The 16,530-nt window shown below is 51.3% G+C and overlaps 1 protein-coding gene across 1 annotated transcript in view; it reads left to right on the top strand.

Moving 5' to 3' along the window:
• RFX8 (regulatory factor X8) overlaps positions 1 to 16,530 on the top strand; it is a 45,731-nt gene that overhangs the window by 24,423 nt on the left and 4,778 nt on the right. The window contains 8 exon segments of the mRNA XM_045587236.1: positions 782 to 925; positions 1,727 to 1,880; positions 4,033 to 4,088; positions 6,492 to 6,622; positions 8,847 to 9,114; positions 9,116 to 9,160; positions 11,923 to 12,037; positions 12,231 to 12,295. Of these exon segments, the coding sequence (XP_045443192.1) occupies positions 782 to 925; positions 1,727 to 1,880; positions 4,033 to 4,088; positions 6,492 to 6,622; positions 8,847 to 9,114; positions 9,116 to 9,160; positions 11,923 to 12,037; positions 12,231 to 12,295 (978 nt within the window).

Here is a 16,530-nt window from a genome sequence, read left to right as displayed (position 1 = left end):
CTACAGGTCACAAGTCCAACACAGTTTCTCCTCTTGTTTAAGCTAAGATCACAGGGTTCACAGGGCTGTGATCATTCTGGGAGACTTAGGACAGAACCCATTCCTTGACTTTTCCAGCTTTGGGTTGTCCTATTCCTTGGCTTGTGGCTCTTCCCAAGTCTTGAAAGTTAGCAAAGGCAGGCTGAGTCCTTCTCCATGCTGCCCTCTCTATGATTCTCTGCACCTGGAAAAGACTATTTGCTTTTAAGGACCCTTTTGATTACATTAAGGGTCATCTGGATGATCCAGGATAAGCTCCCCATCTCAAGATCCTTAGCCTTAATCACAAAGTCCCTTTTGCCAGGTAGGGTTCCAGGGATTAGGATATAGACATCTTTTGGGGCCACACTGCCCTTGAGCTGGATCTTTCTTTAGGAGACAATTATCTTAAGGGTATAACTTGCATTTGTGCTGAGATGTATGTGGACAGTGAGGAGCCAGAGGTGAGAATGTTGGTGAGCAGGAGACTCTGGGTGAGGTCCAGATGGTGGATGGCTTGTCAATGCCAGACTGAGTAATTTGGATTTCGCCCAAGAGACTGTAGGAAACCAGTGAGGCATTTTCAGAAGGAGAGTGACAGGATGCAATAACTTTGGGAGTGATAATTCTGGAAGTAGTGTCTTCAAGGATGCCGGAGGAATAAAGACATTGAGGAGAATTGATAGAGTAACTCAGGAGAGGCAGAAGGTGCTGAGAGGGATGAGCCGTGACAGGAAGGAAGGTTCCCCCATTAAATCTCTAGGGGTTGCCACCTGGAATGTGTGCACTGAAGGCGCAGGACTTGCTCACTTCCTTCTGGAAAGCTCTGCCACAGGATACAGTGGTGCTCATGGCGTTGCCGGAGCTGTGCCAGCTCTGTAAATGCTATAACATACAGATGTACAAGGTAGGAAGACACTGGGCTTGTGGCTGTACAGAGCCTGCGGTGGGCCACAGCCTCCTCTCCGCTCGTCCCGGATTCAGGCCTCTGAGGAGCGAACAGTGCTCAGCTTTTCTTTTGGATTCAGTGACAGTCTGAGTTGCCTCATGTAAAGAAAAAGCCAGTGTACATGGTAACCTATGGCTTCAGTGACCAGGGAACTTCAGACCGAGTCAAAATATTTTATCTCTGGACTGATTATTGTAATTTGGAGGTCAGTTATATTTTCACTACAGTTTCTGTGGTGAAAATATGTTGTTTTTTAAGCTAGTCATGAGCCTCTTTCTTTTTTAATCTTCGCCTGAGGATATGTTTTTATTAATTTTTAGAGAGAGAGAAACATCAATGTGAGAAACATTGATCGGTTGCCTCCCATATACACCCCAGCTGGGGATGGACCCACAACCCTTTGGTGTATGGGACAATGCTCCAACCAACCGAACCACCTGGCTGGGGCTACTTTTTACTTTCTGGGAAACAGTTTTGTGCTTCTAAGTTTTTTACACAAAGGATGAAAGCCAGCACTGGATTCAGCCATGAAAATACTCTAGTCTGACCCATCTAGAATGGCCTGTGCAGTGTTTCTTAAAAATTTGGATCAGTTATCAGTATTTTAAGCTCTTTGAAAAAATTCAGATTCTGCTCCCGCACAGTGAGCTGGGCGAGGGCTGCCTGGTGGCCCCTCGGACAGGGGCTCTCCTCTCCGGGTCTGTGCCTCGGGCCTGGAGGACACCTGCACTGCTGCACGCTGTCTCCACTCCGCTGCAGGGGATCGAGGATGTCCTCCTCAATGACTTTCTGGAAGACGTTTCTATTCAGCACCTGAAGTCTGTCCGGCTATTTAGTAAGAAATTTAAGCTGTGGCTACTTGATGCTTTGGATGATTTTCCAGCCCTCTTGCAGATCTCCAACTCAGAGGTAGGTCTCAGTGGGAAAAGTAGATTCTGTGAGAGTAGATTCAAAATCTTTGAGATGGGGCAGGACTCTCAACTGTGCAATGCTCCCCCTCTCCCTCTCCCATCTACACCCCGCGCCCCCCCTCCCTTCAGACCTTCCGGATTGCATTTTAGTGCCAGTGTGTATTCCTGTGCTGACCCACCCACACACTTTGACCAGTTCCCCTAATCAATAATAGCATGGAATTCGGACAGGGCAAGGGGCTGGAGGTGTGGAGAAGCTGCCTGCCTGTCACAGCGGGGGAAGGGGGGGGGCGGGGCAAGGGAGAACATGGCTGCTGCCTCCAGCAGCCGCAGCACACCTTCCCTGTGCTGGCACTTGGGCATTCGCAATCCTCACCTTGGTCCCTTGGGCAGAGCTGGCTGGGGCTCAGGCCCCAACATCCTCCCACCTCTCTGTGCTTCGTGGCCTCTCGGAGAGGCTTCAGAGGGCATAGATTCTCCTCAGAGCACCCCTATCCCTAAGTTTCTCACACGATGGACCACCAAGGCATTCACAGCTTTGAGGTATCCTCTCCCTGCTGACTTTCTAGAATACTCTCTTTCTGTCTGGCTGCCAGGTTATGGTCTCTGGTAACCTTCCAGCAGGCTGCCTGTCTGTTCAAGGACAGCCTCAGCTCCCTTTAAACACTAGCACACGCCTGCTGTGTGGGTGCCATGTTTATGGTTTCCTGGAAACAGCCACATCCCCCTCCTGTGACCCTTTTCCATCTTTGCCTAGAGTTCCCTCCATCTCCAAACTCAGAGGTAGGTCTCAGTGGGAAAAGTAGATTCTGTGAGAGTAGATTCAAAGTCTTTGAGATGGGACAGGACTCTCAGCAGGACTCTGGCCTGTCCCCGCCCAGTCCTATAGTTCCTGGGCCACCTCGGGCCATGCCATCACCGCCCCCCCCAGTTACCGCACTCCTCTTTCTAACTCTGCACATTGTGTGCTAGCCTCTCAGGGGCCACAGAAAGGACTGTGTCTAATGGTTACCCACCAGGCCTGCACCTGGCTGTGCTCAGCACTCACACTGGCAACCTTAATCCCAGGCTGACCCACTTGGAAACTTTTACCTGGCCAAGCTGGTGCCAGCCTAAAGGCAGCAGGTGGGGCGCTGAGGAGAGAAGTGCAGTCTTGCTGTGAAAGGCAAAAGAAGCCTGCTCCTTTCCTGGGGCCACATGACCACATACCTAACTCCCCTCGGTGCCGCTCCTCCTTCCTCTCCCCTACTCAGAGCTTCCCAGTGAGTTCACCATCCTGCCTCCAACTCAGTCACCTCCCCTTCGGACCGAATGATTATTCTAAAACAGCGATTTGACCAATGAAATGCCTTCCATAGGCCCCGTCCCCTGAAGGGTCCACTCTTCCGCACTCACTGGGCAAAGTCAGTCACTGCTTGGCCTCTGGTCCCCATTCCCCAAAGAAGCCTCCTGGTGCTCTCCAGCAGCACAAGACTGGCCCTCCCCAGCAAGGCCTTTCCTGCGAGACTGCCTCTCCCACCCCATTCCCGGGTAACTCCAACTTACCTGTTCAAACCCTGCTGAGTGTCACCTTCTAAGTGAATTCATCTCCGATGCCATCCTCAGACAAGGCCACCCCACCCCTTGCCCCTCACCCCTCACCGTCTTCCTCTCTGCCCGCAGAGTGCCAGGGAGCAGGTCACTGCATATCCGGCGAGCCATCTTCAGAGGCTGAGCCCCTGAGGGTGGAAGCTGCCCTCCTCTCACCCAACAACTCAGCCAACAGCTGGCCAGCATCTCGGGGCAAACACTGAATAAGTTAAGAGGGGAGTATGCTCCTCCTGTTTGTATCCTTTCCTTTCCTTTGGCAGTTTTCTGAGGTGCCCTGTGGAAATGAGAGCGTTTGGGGACTCAGGGTTTCCAGGCAAAAATCCTGAACTCCTTTAAGCAGGGTGACAGACGCTGGGATGACATGATTTTTCTGGGATGGATGGGGAGCATTTTAGTCACGTCGCCCTGCCAAGGCCTCCCAGCCTTTGGGAGAGAGTCCGGGCGCAGGGAAGCCAGGCTGCATGAAAGCATCCCTGGGAGGGAGGCAGTCCTGTATCTCTGCTGTCCTATGGAGAACTTGGCGCTGCAGAATCAGTAATGGTCGTGTATTGTTCTTAGCAGAAGTTACCGTGTTTGTCAAAAGACTAAGAAGAAAGACAAACCAACATGGCAAAGGTAGGGTCCTGCCAGCCAGGCAGGAGGGCACAGAGCAGTTTTCTGCAGTGAACCCTGCAAGTCTGTCCACGGCACGGGTGCTCCCTCCACCCAGAGGGCAGACCGGAGGGCCTTCTGGCCACTGACTGGCAGGCCTGCTGGGCCACAGAAGCGCCGCCTCGCTGCCCCTCCTCAGAGGGCCCCTCACCAGCTCTCTGCCCGGACAGAAGCAGACACAGGCTGCCATTCTAAAGTTTCTCAGGGAGACTGGGGGAGGGGTCGACCAGGCAGCAGTCTGGGTGATGGGCCCTGTGGCATAGCCTGGGATGCAGACGGAGCCCCTCCTCCTACACGTGGCCCGTGGGCATGGTGTGTCCTGGCTGCCAGGCGCCTGGGCTCCCACCTCCTCTCCTGAGTGATGATGTTGCGCCATGTTAGAGGGAGGTGAGGAGAAGGCTACCGATGCTGGAAGTGGGCCTCAGGAGTCTGCTGGAAACGTTATGGGTGCCATCAGGACAGAGCCAAGGATGGCCACTTGGTCTCAGCTCAGGGTGCTCAGCTGGGCCTCTGGATCACTGTCTCCAGTCCTGAACCACTGGGCTGCTGAGGGCTCTGCAGCAGCACCTTCACTGGCCAACTCGGGTCCATCTTATACCGCCTGTCACCTGCGGTGATTTACTGCATGCCCGCAAGCATCCTTCCTTTCTCCTCTGCAAGATGAGGGGACTCTAGGGGTGTGAGGACAACCTACAGGCCCTAAAATGTAGAGGACTGGATTGTTTCCATTGGACAGCTGTGGAAACCAACTCCCAGAGTCTAAATGCATTGAGATTGGAGGGGAGAGCAGGGAGAAGAGGAAAGAAGAGGAGAGGAGAGCAGAGATAGGAGAGGAGGGAGAAGGGAGGAGAGCAGGGAGAGGGGAGGAGAGCAGGAAGAGGAGAGGAGAGGAGGGAGAGGAAAGGAGAGGAGGGAGAGGGGAGGAGAGCAGGGAGAGGGGAGAAGAGGAGGGAGAGGGGAGGAGAGCAGGGAGAGGGGAGAAGAGGAGGGAGAGGGGAGGAGAGCAAGGAGAAGAGAGGAGAGCAGGAAGAGGAGAGGAGAGGAGAGGAGAGGAGAGGAGAGGAGAGGAGGAAGAAGGGAGGAGAGGAGAGGAGGAAGAGGGGAGGAGAACAGAAAGAGGAGAGGAGAGGAAGGAGAGGGAAGGAGAACAGGGAGAGGAAAGAAGAGGAGGGAGAGGGGAGGAGAGCAGAGTGAGGAGAGGAGTGCAGGGTGAGGAGAGAAGAGCAGGGAGAGGGGAGGAGAGCAGGGAGAGGAGAGCGGGGTGAGGAGAGGAGAGGAGAGGGGAGAAGAGGAGGGAGATAGGAGGAGAGCTGGGAGAGGATAGGATAGGAGAGGTGAGGAGAGGAGGAGGATGGGAGGAGAGCAGGGAGAGGAGAGCAGGGTGAGGTGAGGGAAGGAGAGCAGGGAGAAGAGAGCAGAGGAGAGCAGGGAGAGGAGAGGAGAGCACTAAGAGGAGAGGAGTGCAGGAAAAGGGGAGGAGTGCAGAGTGAGGAGAGGGAAGAGAGCAGGGAGAAGGGAGGAGAGGAGAGTAGAGAGAGGAGAGCAGGGTGAGGAGAGCAGGGAGAGGAGAGCAGGGATATGGGGAGGAGAGCAGGGAGAGGGAAAGAGAACATGGAGAGGAAAGGAGAGCAGGGTGAGGGGAGGAGAGCAGGAAGAGGAGAGGAGAGGAAGGAGAGGAGAGGAGAGCAGGAAGAGGGGAGGAGAGCAGGGAGAAGGGAGGAGAGCAAGGAGAGTAGAAGAGAGCAGGGAGAGGATAGGAGAGGAGAGCAGGGAGAGGGAGGAGAGCAGGGAGAGGAGAGCAGTGTGAGGCGAGAAGAGGAGAGGGGAGGAGAGGAGAAGGATGGGAGGAGAGCAGGGAGAGGAGAGGAGAGCAGGGAGAGGAGAGAAGAGGAGAGGGTAGGAGAGCAGTGAGAGGAGAGGAGAGGAGAGAAGGGAGAGGGGAGGAGAGAAGGGGAAGGGGAGCAGGGAGAGGAGAGAAGAGGAGGGAGGGGGAGGAGAGCAGTGAGAGGAGAGGAGGGCAGGGGGAAGGAAGAAGAGGAGAGGGGAGGAGAGCAGGGAGAGGAGAGAAGAAAAGAGCAGGGAGAGGAGAGCAGGGAGAGTGGAGGAGAGGAGAGCAAGGAGAGGTACAGAGAGCAGGGAGAGGAAGAGTTCAGAATCCTCAGAGCCTTAACCATGAGGAGTAGCACTCTCAGTGCTATTTTTCAGAAAAGCAGCTAGAGGATGTGTGAATTGGAGCCTTTTCGCTGTCACTGAGGATTCTAATTTAGTTCACTTAATTTTATTTTCAATAACAATACCTCTTGCTTATTGTGATGGCGGCCTAGGGAAGTGAAATGACAGGATCCAGTGAAGTTTGCTTTTGTTCTGGCTAGACCATGAGGACGCTGTTGGAGAACAACAGGCAAGTCAGCCTCCTGAAGTCGCACCTGCAGGGCATCCCTGCGGTTTCCACGAAAGCCCTGGCCTGTCACCGGAGCAGCAGGGTGGCCCGGAGAGCGTGGCCGTGAGATGTGGCGTCCTGCCCCCTCTTTGTGGACCGTGCGGCACATGGGGCCGCAGAGCCTGTGCTCAGTTAGCAGTTTCTCCAGAGAGGGGAGGAGGAACACAGGTTGGCATTGCTGTGTAATTCATCTCCCCTGCAGGGGCACGGAATGCCCCAGAGTGCTCTTCCAGGCCGGCCCCAGAGTCAGTGCTGGCACGTGTTTGCTGAGTGAATACATGAGCAGATGAGTGGTACTGCTTGACCAGACTTTCTGGAAATCACCCTGGAGCGTCATTTGGGGGAAGGTCGCTCAGACTGGTACCATACACCCCTCTGCTCTCTGGTCTGAATAGGTTGCATCAGCTCTGCCCTGCGGGTTCTGTGCACAGCCGTTAGGGTCACTTAATGCGCACCATGTGCCTTCACTGTATCACACTGCTTTTATTATCTGATAATTGTAATTATTTTTCAACAAAAACATTTCTTCCACAAAGAGCTCTGTGAGCTGCTGACAGTCCTCCAGGAGGAGCCTGGACCAGAGAAGGGGCTCTCCCCACTGTCCCCCGGGGGGTTGGAGGGGCACTGGGAGCTGCAGGGCCCTGTGCCCATCCCCCAGCCTCCAGGCCCATCTCTGTCTCTAGGCCTTTTTCGGAGGGCACTGCAGGACGCTGTGGGCACTCCGCTCCCTCTCTGCCCTTTGCAGATACCCTGCCCGATGCCATGGAAGGTCTAGCAGCTTCTTCCCAGTGGGCGGAACCTCACCCGTGCACGCAGCCCTGCATAAGCTGCCTCCCTCCCTGCGCGCTCCTCAGGGCTCAGTGCTGTCTTTCTCATCTTTGTCCACCAGCACATGGCTGCTCTTCAGCATTTCATGAGCTGATGGACAGGGATTCAGCAAGGCGTGCAGAGCACAGCTTCTCCTGTCCTCTTTGACCTTGGCATAGGGCTGACTTTGATCGGTTGTACCAGTTAGTGAAACACTGAAATAGGCCCATTCCTGTTGGTGAGCAGCCTCTGCTCACGCACCCCAGCCTCTGCTCCCTCGATCATCTCCCTGCTCTGTCACTATCCCAAATCCTAGCTCCTCCCTAGGGATCCCCCTATGGACCACACCAGTAACCAAATGGTGAACAACAGTGGTTAGAGATCAGCCCACGGACTGAGGGATCATGAGTTTGATTCTGGTCAAGGGCATGTGCCTCAGTTGTAGGTTTGATCCCTAGCCCTGGTTGGGGCATGTGTGGGAGATAACCAATAGATGTGTCTCTCTCACATTGATGTTTCTTCCTGTCTCTCCCTTTCCAATCCACTCTCTCTCTAAAAATAAATAAATAAATAAATAAATAAATAAATAAATAAACAAACAAACAAACAAATAAAGTAAGCACCTAAGCCAGCAGCTGTGAAGCTGTGGAGAGCAGGGCTGACTATAGGAACTCAAAGGGCCCCCTCTTGGGCACTGGCTCCCCCCGAAATCTCAGGGGGTTGCTCAAACCCTGTTCTTGCCCCCAGGGAGCCCTCTCCTGGGGGCAAGACATGAGGCCTCTCCTCGGTGTCTGCCGGGATGCCTGGGCCTGCCCGGGGCTCCTGTGTGCCTGCTGGCATCCTAGGGGGTCCTTCCACGAGGACACAGAGCCAGCAGGGACCTGGCATGCTGGTAGCCACCGGCAGGCACATGCTCCCAGTATGCCTGGAAGGTCTGTCGGGTGCACCCTGACCAGCCTCAGCCAGGGCCAAGGCAACCGAGCAGGTTTCCTAAACTCCGTGTGGCACCCAACAGCACTCAGGAGGCGGGAGGGCAAGGCTGGTTCATTGCGCTCAGTGCTGACCACGCAGCTGACGGACTCCAGTCCCCACGTCACACATGCTCAGGCTCTGCCCCTCATGTCCGCCCGGAGCCTGCAGCCCAGCAAGGCACTGAGCGTCCCTCAGTGAGGGACATGGGTAAAGTACCACTTTAATGGAAATGACACGAAGAGGCGAGGTCATGTCTGCGTCATGCAATGAGCTCACCTGGAGCCAGTCTGCGGAATTAATTGCAAGGTGTAGTTATTATTTCGAAATATTTCTTTCCAATTCAGCAAGTGGCAGCGGCCTCCTAGGAGGCAAGACCATATAACTCTGAACTGAATGACCACAGGTGTGACACATCTGTCTTAGAATGTGTCCTTTGTGTTCAAATTGGGTGCGAAGCCCAGGGGGTGCTTTTGAACTATTGCTCAGATGGTGTCCCTGGGTTACCCAGCCTACAAATACCGACAGCAGAATTCTGTTGCATTGCTAGCAGTCTTTTTTATCTTTTAAAAATTTCACAACAGTCTGAACGGCCTTTATTGGTGTCAATGGGGAGTGGGAAAGGGGGGGATGCAACAGCTGGGGCTCCTGGGACAGCGTCACAGACTCAGTGGCTGCCCTCCAGGAGGCTGGCATGCTTTCTGTTTATTTGTGTCTTTACAGGTCTAAGCAGTTTAATTTCTTTGTTGGGAACATCCACAGATCTCTATGTATCTAATATTCCTGAACTGTCTGTCTTCGAATCTCCAAACATTTGTCTTCCAGGTACAAAACCATATGTTTCTAGGGGAAGAAGTGGGTGTTGATCACTCTAGCTACATAACAGCACCAAGTGCCCACGGCCTAGTGGCATGAAAAGGATGTTTCTCTGGCCTGTGTGGTGTGGGTGCCGAGGACAGAAAGCAGTGTCTCCCTCCTGCGGCAGGCAGGAGTTAGAAGCTGTTATGTCCAGCAGGTGTGTACACGTGCTGGCTCAGTGTGCACTGTATGTGTGCGATGAGCCTGTATGTGCAGGGGAAGTAAATGAGTGTGTGTGCATAACCACGGGTGAGTGTGAGCGAGCGTATAGGAGGAGTGCTTTCCTCTGTTTGGGGAGAACAGTACTGGTCTGTGTATTTTGCAGAAATATCCCAGTAGAGCATCAGGCTTGGTTTTGCAGGATAGGAGAATTGGTGCTGAGTGTGGGTGAGTTGGGCCCTTCTGGGTGACCAAGTTGGGAATTACAGGGTCCTTGTTGGGCTCAATCATCAGCACCAGCTGCGTCAGCAATCACACTTGCGGAGTTGAAAGTGCATCAGAGAAAGCCACAGCACCCCTGGCCTGTGGGCGCATGGGGTTGGGGGGTGGGGCTGGGGCAGTGCATTGATTGGAGACCAAAACAAGGCAGCAGGCCTCCCGCCTGAGCAGTGCCCTCTGCAAACTGAGCAGTTAGGAAGGCCTGATGAGGAGGCGGTTTAAGTTGGGACAAGAAGGGCAGACAGGGTGAAACTAACATAACAAGACGCCATCCCCGAGAGGAGGCCATGCACCGGGGCAGTGAGCGTGCAGAGTGTGGAGGCCTGTGTGGGGAAGAAGAGGACATCCGGGAGCAGACAAGCCTGGAGGCGTGGCCCTGGGAGCTGGGCTTGGGAGCTCCCTCCTTTAAGCCTCGGTCACATTTCTTTCTCTCCCGTCCTCCCCACCTGGCCTTGCCCATATGCCTGTCCATCCCAGCCCATGAGAAAGGGCAGAGGCGATGACTGGCACATTCATAAAGACTGCAGGGGCACTGGGTGAAAACCTCATTGAGATGAACCAGAACGCTCTCCAAGAAAGCTGGCTCACACTCTGGGCCGGTGTCTGTGTCTGCTTTGCTTTTTGGAAGCCACCATGCAGATTCTGAGTGGTATGCATGGTCCTTGGCGATCTCTGGGAGAGCTTCTTGGTAGCAGTGGTAATGTGTCTGGAGCTGCACTGCTGCCGAGGCGTTCACTCATTGGCAAGGTTATCACTGATCAAACCTTCCATTCCTCTTGCTCAGCCTCTAACACACCAAGCTGTGCCCCTGAGCCCCTTAAGAGCAACCCTACCTCCCAGCAGCCCCGGGCGGGCTCGGGCTCCATCTAAACCTTGTAACACCACGTGTCTCCCAAGTCATCATCACATATTCATCTTCACAAATGAGGCATGTTAGCAAGATGGTGTTTGGTACCTGCTTGCCTTCGAAGAGCTTGTTCTTGTAAAACAGCTTGGCTGATAAAACAAAACAAAACACTACTGCCAATGAAATACTGAAACGGCTGAAATGTAAATCTTTGGGCTTGGCAGGGGTGACCGATGGCTCCAGCCATTCCCATCTGGCAGCCTGCTAGAGGGAAGGTCAATGTGTCACGTGTTCCTCCTTCTGGATCTCATGCAGTCAGGCCCAAGAGAATCAGTAGGACCCTGAGGTGCCACACCGGTGCAGGCAGAGGAGTGCTCAGTGCAGAGTGGGCCAACCACCAGACTCTTCCTCATGGTGCTTTATAATGTGTCCTTGTACTTGCTGAGCCCACGGTTCCTTCCAGGAGCCCTGTACCAGGTGGTGAGACACTCCAGCCCAGGCGGTCAGTCATTTGGGAGGATGCTGATACTGAAGGAAATCCACGCGCATCCAAAGCCCAGGACAACCCTTCATTCAGTACCTGGCGGGGGGAGGGGAGGGTCCCGTGGGGGCTGATGGGAAGATGAGAAAGGAGGTGTCCTCATGTCTAACCAGTCTCTCTGTCCTCTCTTCAGAGACTTGGGTTGAGCCATGGGTGGTTCACATTTATATGATGAGACTCAGGGGGCCTTCAGGGCCATCCATCCCAATGTGTGCCTGTGAGATTAACAGGACTCCGTTGCTTGTCATGCATTTAAAGTGCAGCCCAAGGCTACTCTCCATCTACAAGAAGAGTCTCTGTCTGCATGCAGAAGCATCTCACCGCTGCCAGTTTAGTGACACTTGGGCTGTCAGATGGCCTCCGCTCCACCAGACACACTGGTGGGACCTTCCTGTACTCAGATAATTCACATAGTGCAGCAGTCAGTTCTGTGCTTCCCAAAGTCAGCACCATGCTGCTTGTGGTCATGGGATGCGGCCACTTTTTCACAGTAGCAGACCTGGCAAGGACTAAATGTCCCACCGACCCTCTCGATAGCAACTGCCAAGCGGGTTTGGTGAGGCTGTCCCTGAAGGACTTCTTTGACACGATTCACAAGTGAGCTCATTCTAAAACTTGTGTATAACTTTTTAAGAAAGAAAAAAAGGCCAGTTTTCCACCTCCTTCCTTTCTCCACCAACACCAGGGGTTCTGCCCTGGAACCATTTCTGAGGAGATGGATCAAAATGAGAAAAAGGTTGGTGGGTCACTACTCCCTTCTCACCTTATTTCTTCTTTCTCTTCCCATTGGACCCCTTGAATATAAGTATCTGGCAACTGTACTGTGTGCATTTCAAAACGTGTCCTCTTTCATTTTGTCATAAAACCTTGAATTTTTTTTTTTTTTTTGCAAAAATGTAATAGCCACCCAGAAGCAAAGAGGAGTTTCTCAGACTGGCTGCCGGCTTCCAGCTGCGCTGGAACTTCGTCCTCACCACGGTGAGCAAAGTCATGACTCTCCGCCACAGGGACAGCTTTGGTGAGTCAGAGGATGCAAAACATTGTTCTGCCTTTAAGAATGTTTCATATTGCCATTTTCTTTTTATGTAAAATACAACACAGACACAGAAAGCTGTACAAAACTACAGCAACTTTTGAAAATAGCAACATGAGAATAGTTCCCACCAAGCAGTCTGGCCACGCTTTGCTTCCCATTCCTCATTGTTGGGCAGGTAGGAAGCACGCCCTTGCTTTGACGAGTGTGCTTTGGGACATTTTGAGAAAAGCACCCAGGCAGGTCAGTGAGATGGAGAAAAAATTAGTGGTTGGGGCATTTAACTTTAAGAAGTAACAATTGGTAAAGTCACCGATGTTTGCAGGTGGTGGGAAGAGTGAAGTAGTATCTATTTTGCAAATCTTCGGATAGATGACCATTCTGTCAGAGCTCACATCAGTCACCTCCATGGCTCAGGTGCAGAACCTCCCCATAGAGCCCTCCAGTCCCATGAAAAGTGTTAATGTGAAAGCATTCAGAGCTGAAAAGAATTTTTTGTGAGTTTATTTGAGCCAAACTATTAACAACTGCCCAGAAGCAGAATCTCAATGGGTTGGATTGGGATAATGCTCAGGAGAATGGTGGTTGTTCACCTTGTTTTATACTTTACATCAAGGGAAGGGATGTAAGTGGGTTACATGAAATCTACTGGTGATAGATTAGGGAGGCGGGAGAACGCTAAGTGGTGGTGGTGGAGGGAGGGGGGCTCTGGGATTGGGTAAGAAGTAAAATGATAGACACATTACTTAAGTAGACACAGGGTAGTTAACAGTCAACAATTAACATGATAACAATAATAATGAAAGAATCTACGCTCTCCCTTTTGGTGCCCAGGCTCATTTGGTTGTGCCCCAGGGATTGGGGTGGGGGAAGGGAAGTTACAAGTTGCTCTGACATTTCATAGGTATGCTATCGTAGATGAAAAAAGACAATAGGCTCAGGTAAGGTAAAAATTAACCTTGTCAGGGAAAAACCGGCCTAGGACATGACTACCTACCTTTAATGTTTAATTTCAGACTGCCCTTTGTGGTTACTGTAGGTCTTTAAGTTTGTGAGACTGCCACGCAGGCCTCGCCTGAGCTTGTCAGGGTAGCATGTGGCCTTTGGTCCACAAAAGGATCATTCATCTCAATAGACACTTATTGTGCCCCCCAAAGTCCCGGGCACCTTGCTGGGCACGGGGCAGAGAGCAGTGGCAGCCAGGTGGTCTTTGCCCTGGGAGCTCGCACACTCAGCAGGGAGGAGTACGCTCCCCAGGCTGCCAATGCCTCCCAGGTGCAGGTGCAGCAGGGAAGCCAGGCCAGTGCTACTCTGGGTCAGTCTTGCAAACACTCTGAGATCTGTCCAGGGCGGCGCTGTAAGCTGCCATGTAGGTGACAACCGTTTGCATGAGGCCCTTCCTTTCAGTGGTGCTCAACAGGACTCTGCTTTGTGCCAGTGATTCCTGTGCAGTCATGGGGAAAAACCCAGTCTGTGTTTGTTGCTTTGCCCTCACTACCTTCTCTGGACCTCCCCATGAAGCAAAGTGTTAGCACCAGTGGCTTTTCCTCATCACATGGACCGAGGTTCCAAGTTAAACAGGTTAGTCAGGCTCATTCCAGATCAGACCAGGCCATCCCACCTCACCAGTATCCTCACCACAGGGCCATCTAGGAGTAATATGAAGTAAGGCAGCAGTCGCCAACCTTTGAGACCTCATGGGCCACCAGTGGCCTCAGACCACTGATTGGCGACCTCTGCAGTGAAGGGTTTTGAAATGAGCAAAAAGGTTTAGCACCCCTTCTGAGTGTCCCCATCTTTCATCGTCTTAGTTATTTTACAACTCTGTACCCTTTATCAAATGATAACATTAGAAATGCTCATCATTCCGCAATGTCTTGGGAATGAGACAAACACTCAAAACTGGATCGGCAAGGCAAATTTACTTCTGGAGAAGGGTGCAGTTGCTGGCTGAAAATCATGGGCTAAGCACTCCAAACGGGAAGTCCGAAGGGGTGTTATTCCATGACATGGTCTACCCTGCCCCTCACTCTGACTCTGACTTGATTGGTCAGAGCTCAGAACTCTGATTCACATTTTTGTGCGATTGGCTAATTCGGAGGAAGGGGAAGGGCAAGGCGAAGCGAAGATGGTAGCCCACTGAGAGTTTGAAGGTATATCAACATGGCAGAAGCTAAGATGGCAGCAAGCTCTTTTTTTTTGACAGAAAAGATTGCTGGTTCGCTCTCACAATTATAATGCAAATACTGGTGGTAGTCTGCCCTAGAACTGCAAGCTGGTGCCAGTGACTGCCACTAATGGCCACCCCGGGGACAGAACCCTTTGCACGGCTCTGTCACTCCCTGCTGTCCACCTCTGCTTGGTACTTTGACTTCTCCTTTGAACCAATTGTAACAACTTACCAGTTCCTTCATCCACTCATGAGTTACATAAAATCTTTGACACAAGTTCATTTTATATCTATATAAGATGTGTGCTTTTATAAGAATTAAAAAATTAACTTTAAGAAATTTCAATAGGCCAGATCTCCCATCTGCTTCTCAGTTGGACATTACTTACTCTTATCTCTTGGATGACCAAATTCCCCTGTCTCCCTGGCCAGTCTCCCCGTGACAGTCCCTGCAGCCTTCCGAGGGAGAAGTCTCTCCATGCAGAGTACCCGCCGCCATCCCTCACCTGCAGCCTGGCAGGAGATGCAGCCATGCAGACTGCAATGGGCATGGGCTGCGTGTTGATCCCCACAGATGGCAGCAGGGCCCCTCTGCACGCTGCCCGCACCTTCCCTTCCACCCTCTCCCTTGCTTCCCTGTGTGCTAAGGGAGGCTGAGGGGTGCATCCTCCTGCTCTGAGAGTGGCACCCTTTCTCTGTAGGAATTGCTTTCCCTCTCTCATAGCAGATGGAGTTTAACTCCCTTTCGTGGCTCAGGCTAGTGAACTCTCTGTGCTTCCTGTCAGAGGTCACCTTGCTGGGGTTCTCTGGACCTGGAAGGCCACGTGGGTGGTGGGCCCACCCAGGACCCTCAGGATCAGTGGTAGGGGAGGCTCCAGGGCACAGGTGCTGGAAAACAAGCCAGTTTCACTAAAAAAGAGATGTTGACAGGAAGCCAGGAAGGCTGGTCAACAATCTTAATTGCTCTAACCTTTAGTTGAGATATTGTTAGCTGAAGCATAATCTACCTTGTCCGTGAAAGTTTGTTATTTCCGGCCCAAGGGCTACATGTACATTTCTGTTTATGTTGCCTAAGATGTTTTCCCCAAAGCCTCAATAAAAGGGGATGGCAGGGCCAGAGCAGGAGTAGTTCTCCCACTAGAGTTGGACTACTGCCTGGCCCCCCATATAACCAAATTGAATTTCTTCAAGTCTCTTCATTTGTGTGCGGCCCTTCTCCAGAAGCTGGACCCTGAATTGGAACTCTTTCTACCAGGGCCGTGAAGAGAGTCCTATATCTGGCGCCCAAACAGGGACTTCTGGAGGAGAAGGTAGTTTTCGCCTAAGAGCGAAGGAAGGAAAAAAATTCACCGGAAAAAGGTGAGGGAAATTCACCGCACTCAAAGCCCCCGGCCAGCTGCAGAGTTGCGAACTGTAAGTAGGGTGGGAACGTCTTTTTCAGTCAGGCTAATGGGGAAGAATTAGGTTATAAATATAAAGTAAATTTTATTATAGAATTTTGGTTTGTATGCTTAAAGAATGTGGTTTCTTGTTAAAATATTAGTTTGTATTTGGAATTTAAAATCTGTAATAAGTGAAACTCCACTGCTGAAACAGCCTCTGGTGTGGAGAAATTCAAAGGTGGCAGGAGAGGGCAAGGCTATCTGCTCTCCTGCAATGAGATTACTTAAAGTTTTCTTTAAAAGTTATAAAAGAATTTGCAGGGAAATGCTGATCTTGGCCAAATTGGGTTCTAGTTATTACTTCAGAAAGCAAAAAAGAAAGAAAAAATTTAAGACCTGTCTTTATCTTTTAAGCATGAAAAAATGTGGCCAGAATTGTTGCTGAAACTTCCCCCAGAGCAAAGAGGATTTGGGAGATCCAATCAGGAAGCCCACTCTCCAGTGTGCTGAGGAATGTGGTATTTTGCGTTTGAATGGCTATAAACTTCCTCCAAACTTCTGTGACAACAATTTTTTGGAAGTTGGCTTAATTATATAAATAAAAAATAAAGTTTAAATTTGCCTCATAAAAAATCTAGAGGACAGAATGGAAGCTCTTAATTGATTATGTCTTGTATTTTTCTTAGAAATGTAAAGTGTTATTAATCTAGGACATGCAAAATATATTTGACTTGCCAGCTTTAAAAGTTCAAAGTGCAAATTAAATGGGGAGAAATTATATAGTTAAAATGTGTTTTCTCTAATAATTAGGAATTCAAAATAAGTTGCTTATTATTGGTCTAATTAAAAAAGAGGATTAATTCTGTGATCTCAACCAAAAACTTTCTATGCAAAAACTAGTCTAAATCTAATTGATATCTTAAGAT

The sequence above is a fragment of the Pipistrellus kuhlii genome, unplaced genomic scaffold, assembly GCF_014108245.1.
Source record: "Pipistrellus kuhlii isolate mPipKuh1 unplaced genomic scaffold, mPipKuh1.p scaffold_m20_p_27, whole genome shotgun sequence".
In the NCBI taxonomy this organism is placed as follows: Eukaryota; Metazoa; Chordata; class Mammalia; order Chiroptera; family Vespertilionidae; genus Pipistrellus; species Pipistrellus kuhlii.
Note: the sequence above shows the minus strand (reverse complement) of the source record. Positions and strands in the feature narration are given on the sequence as shown.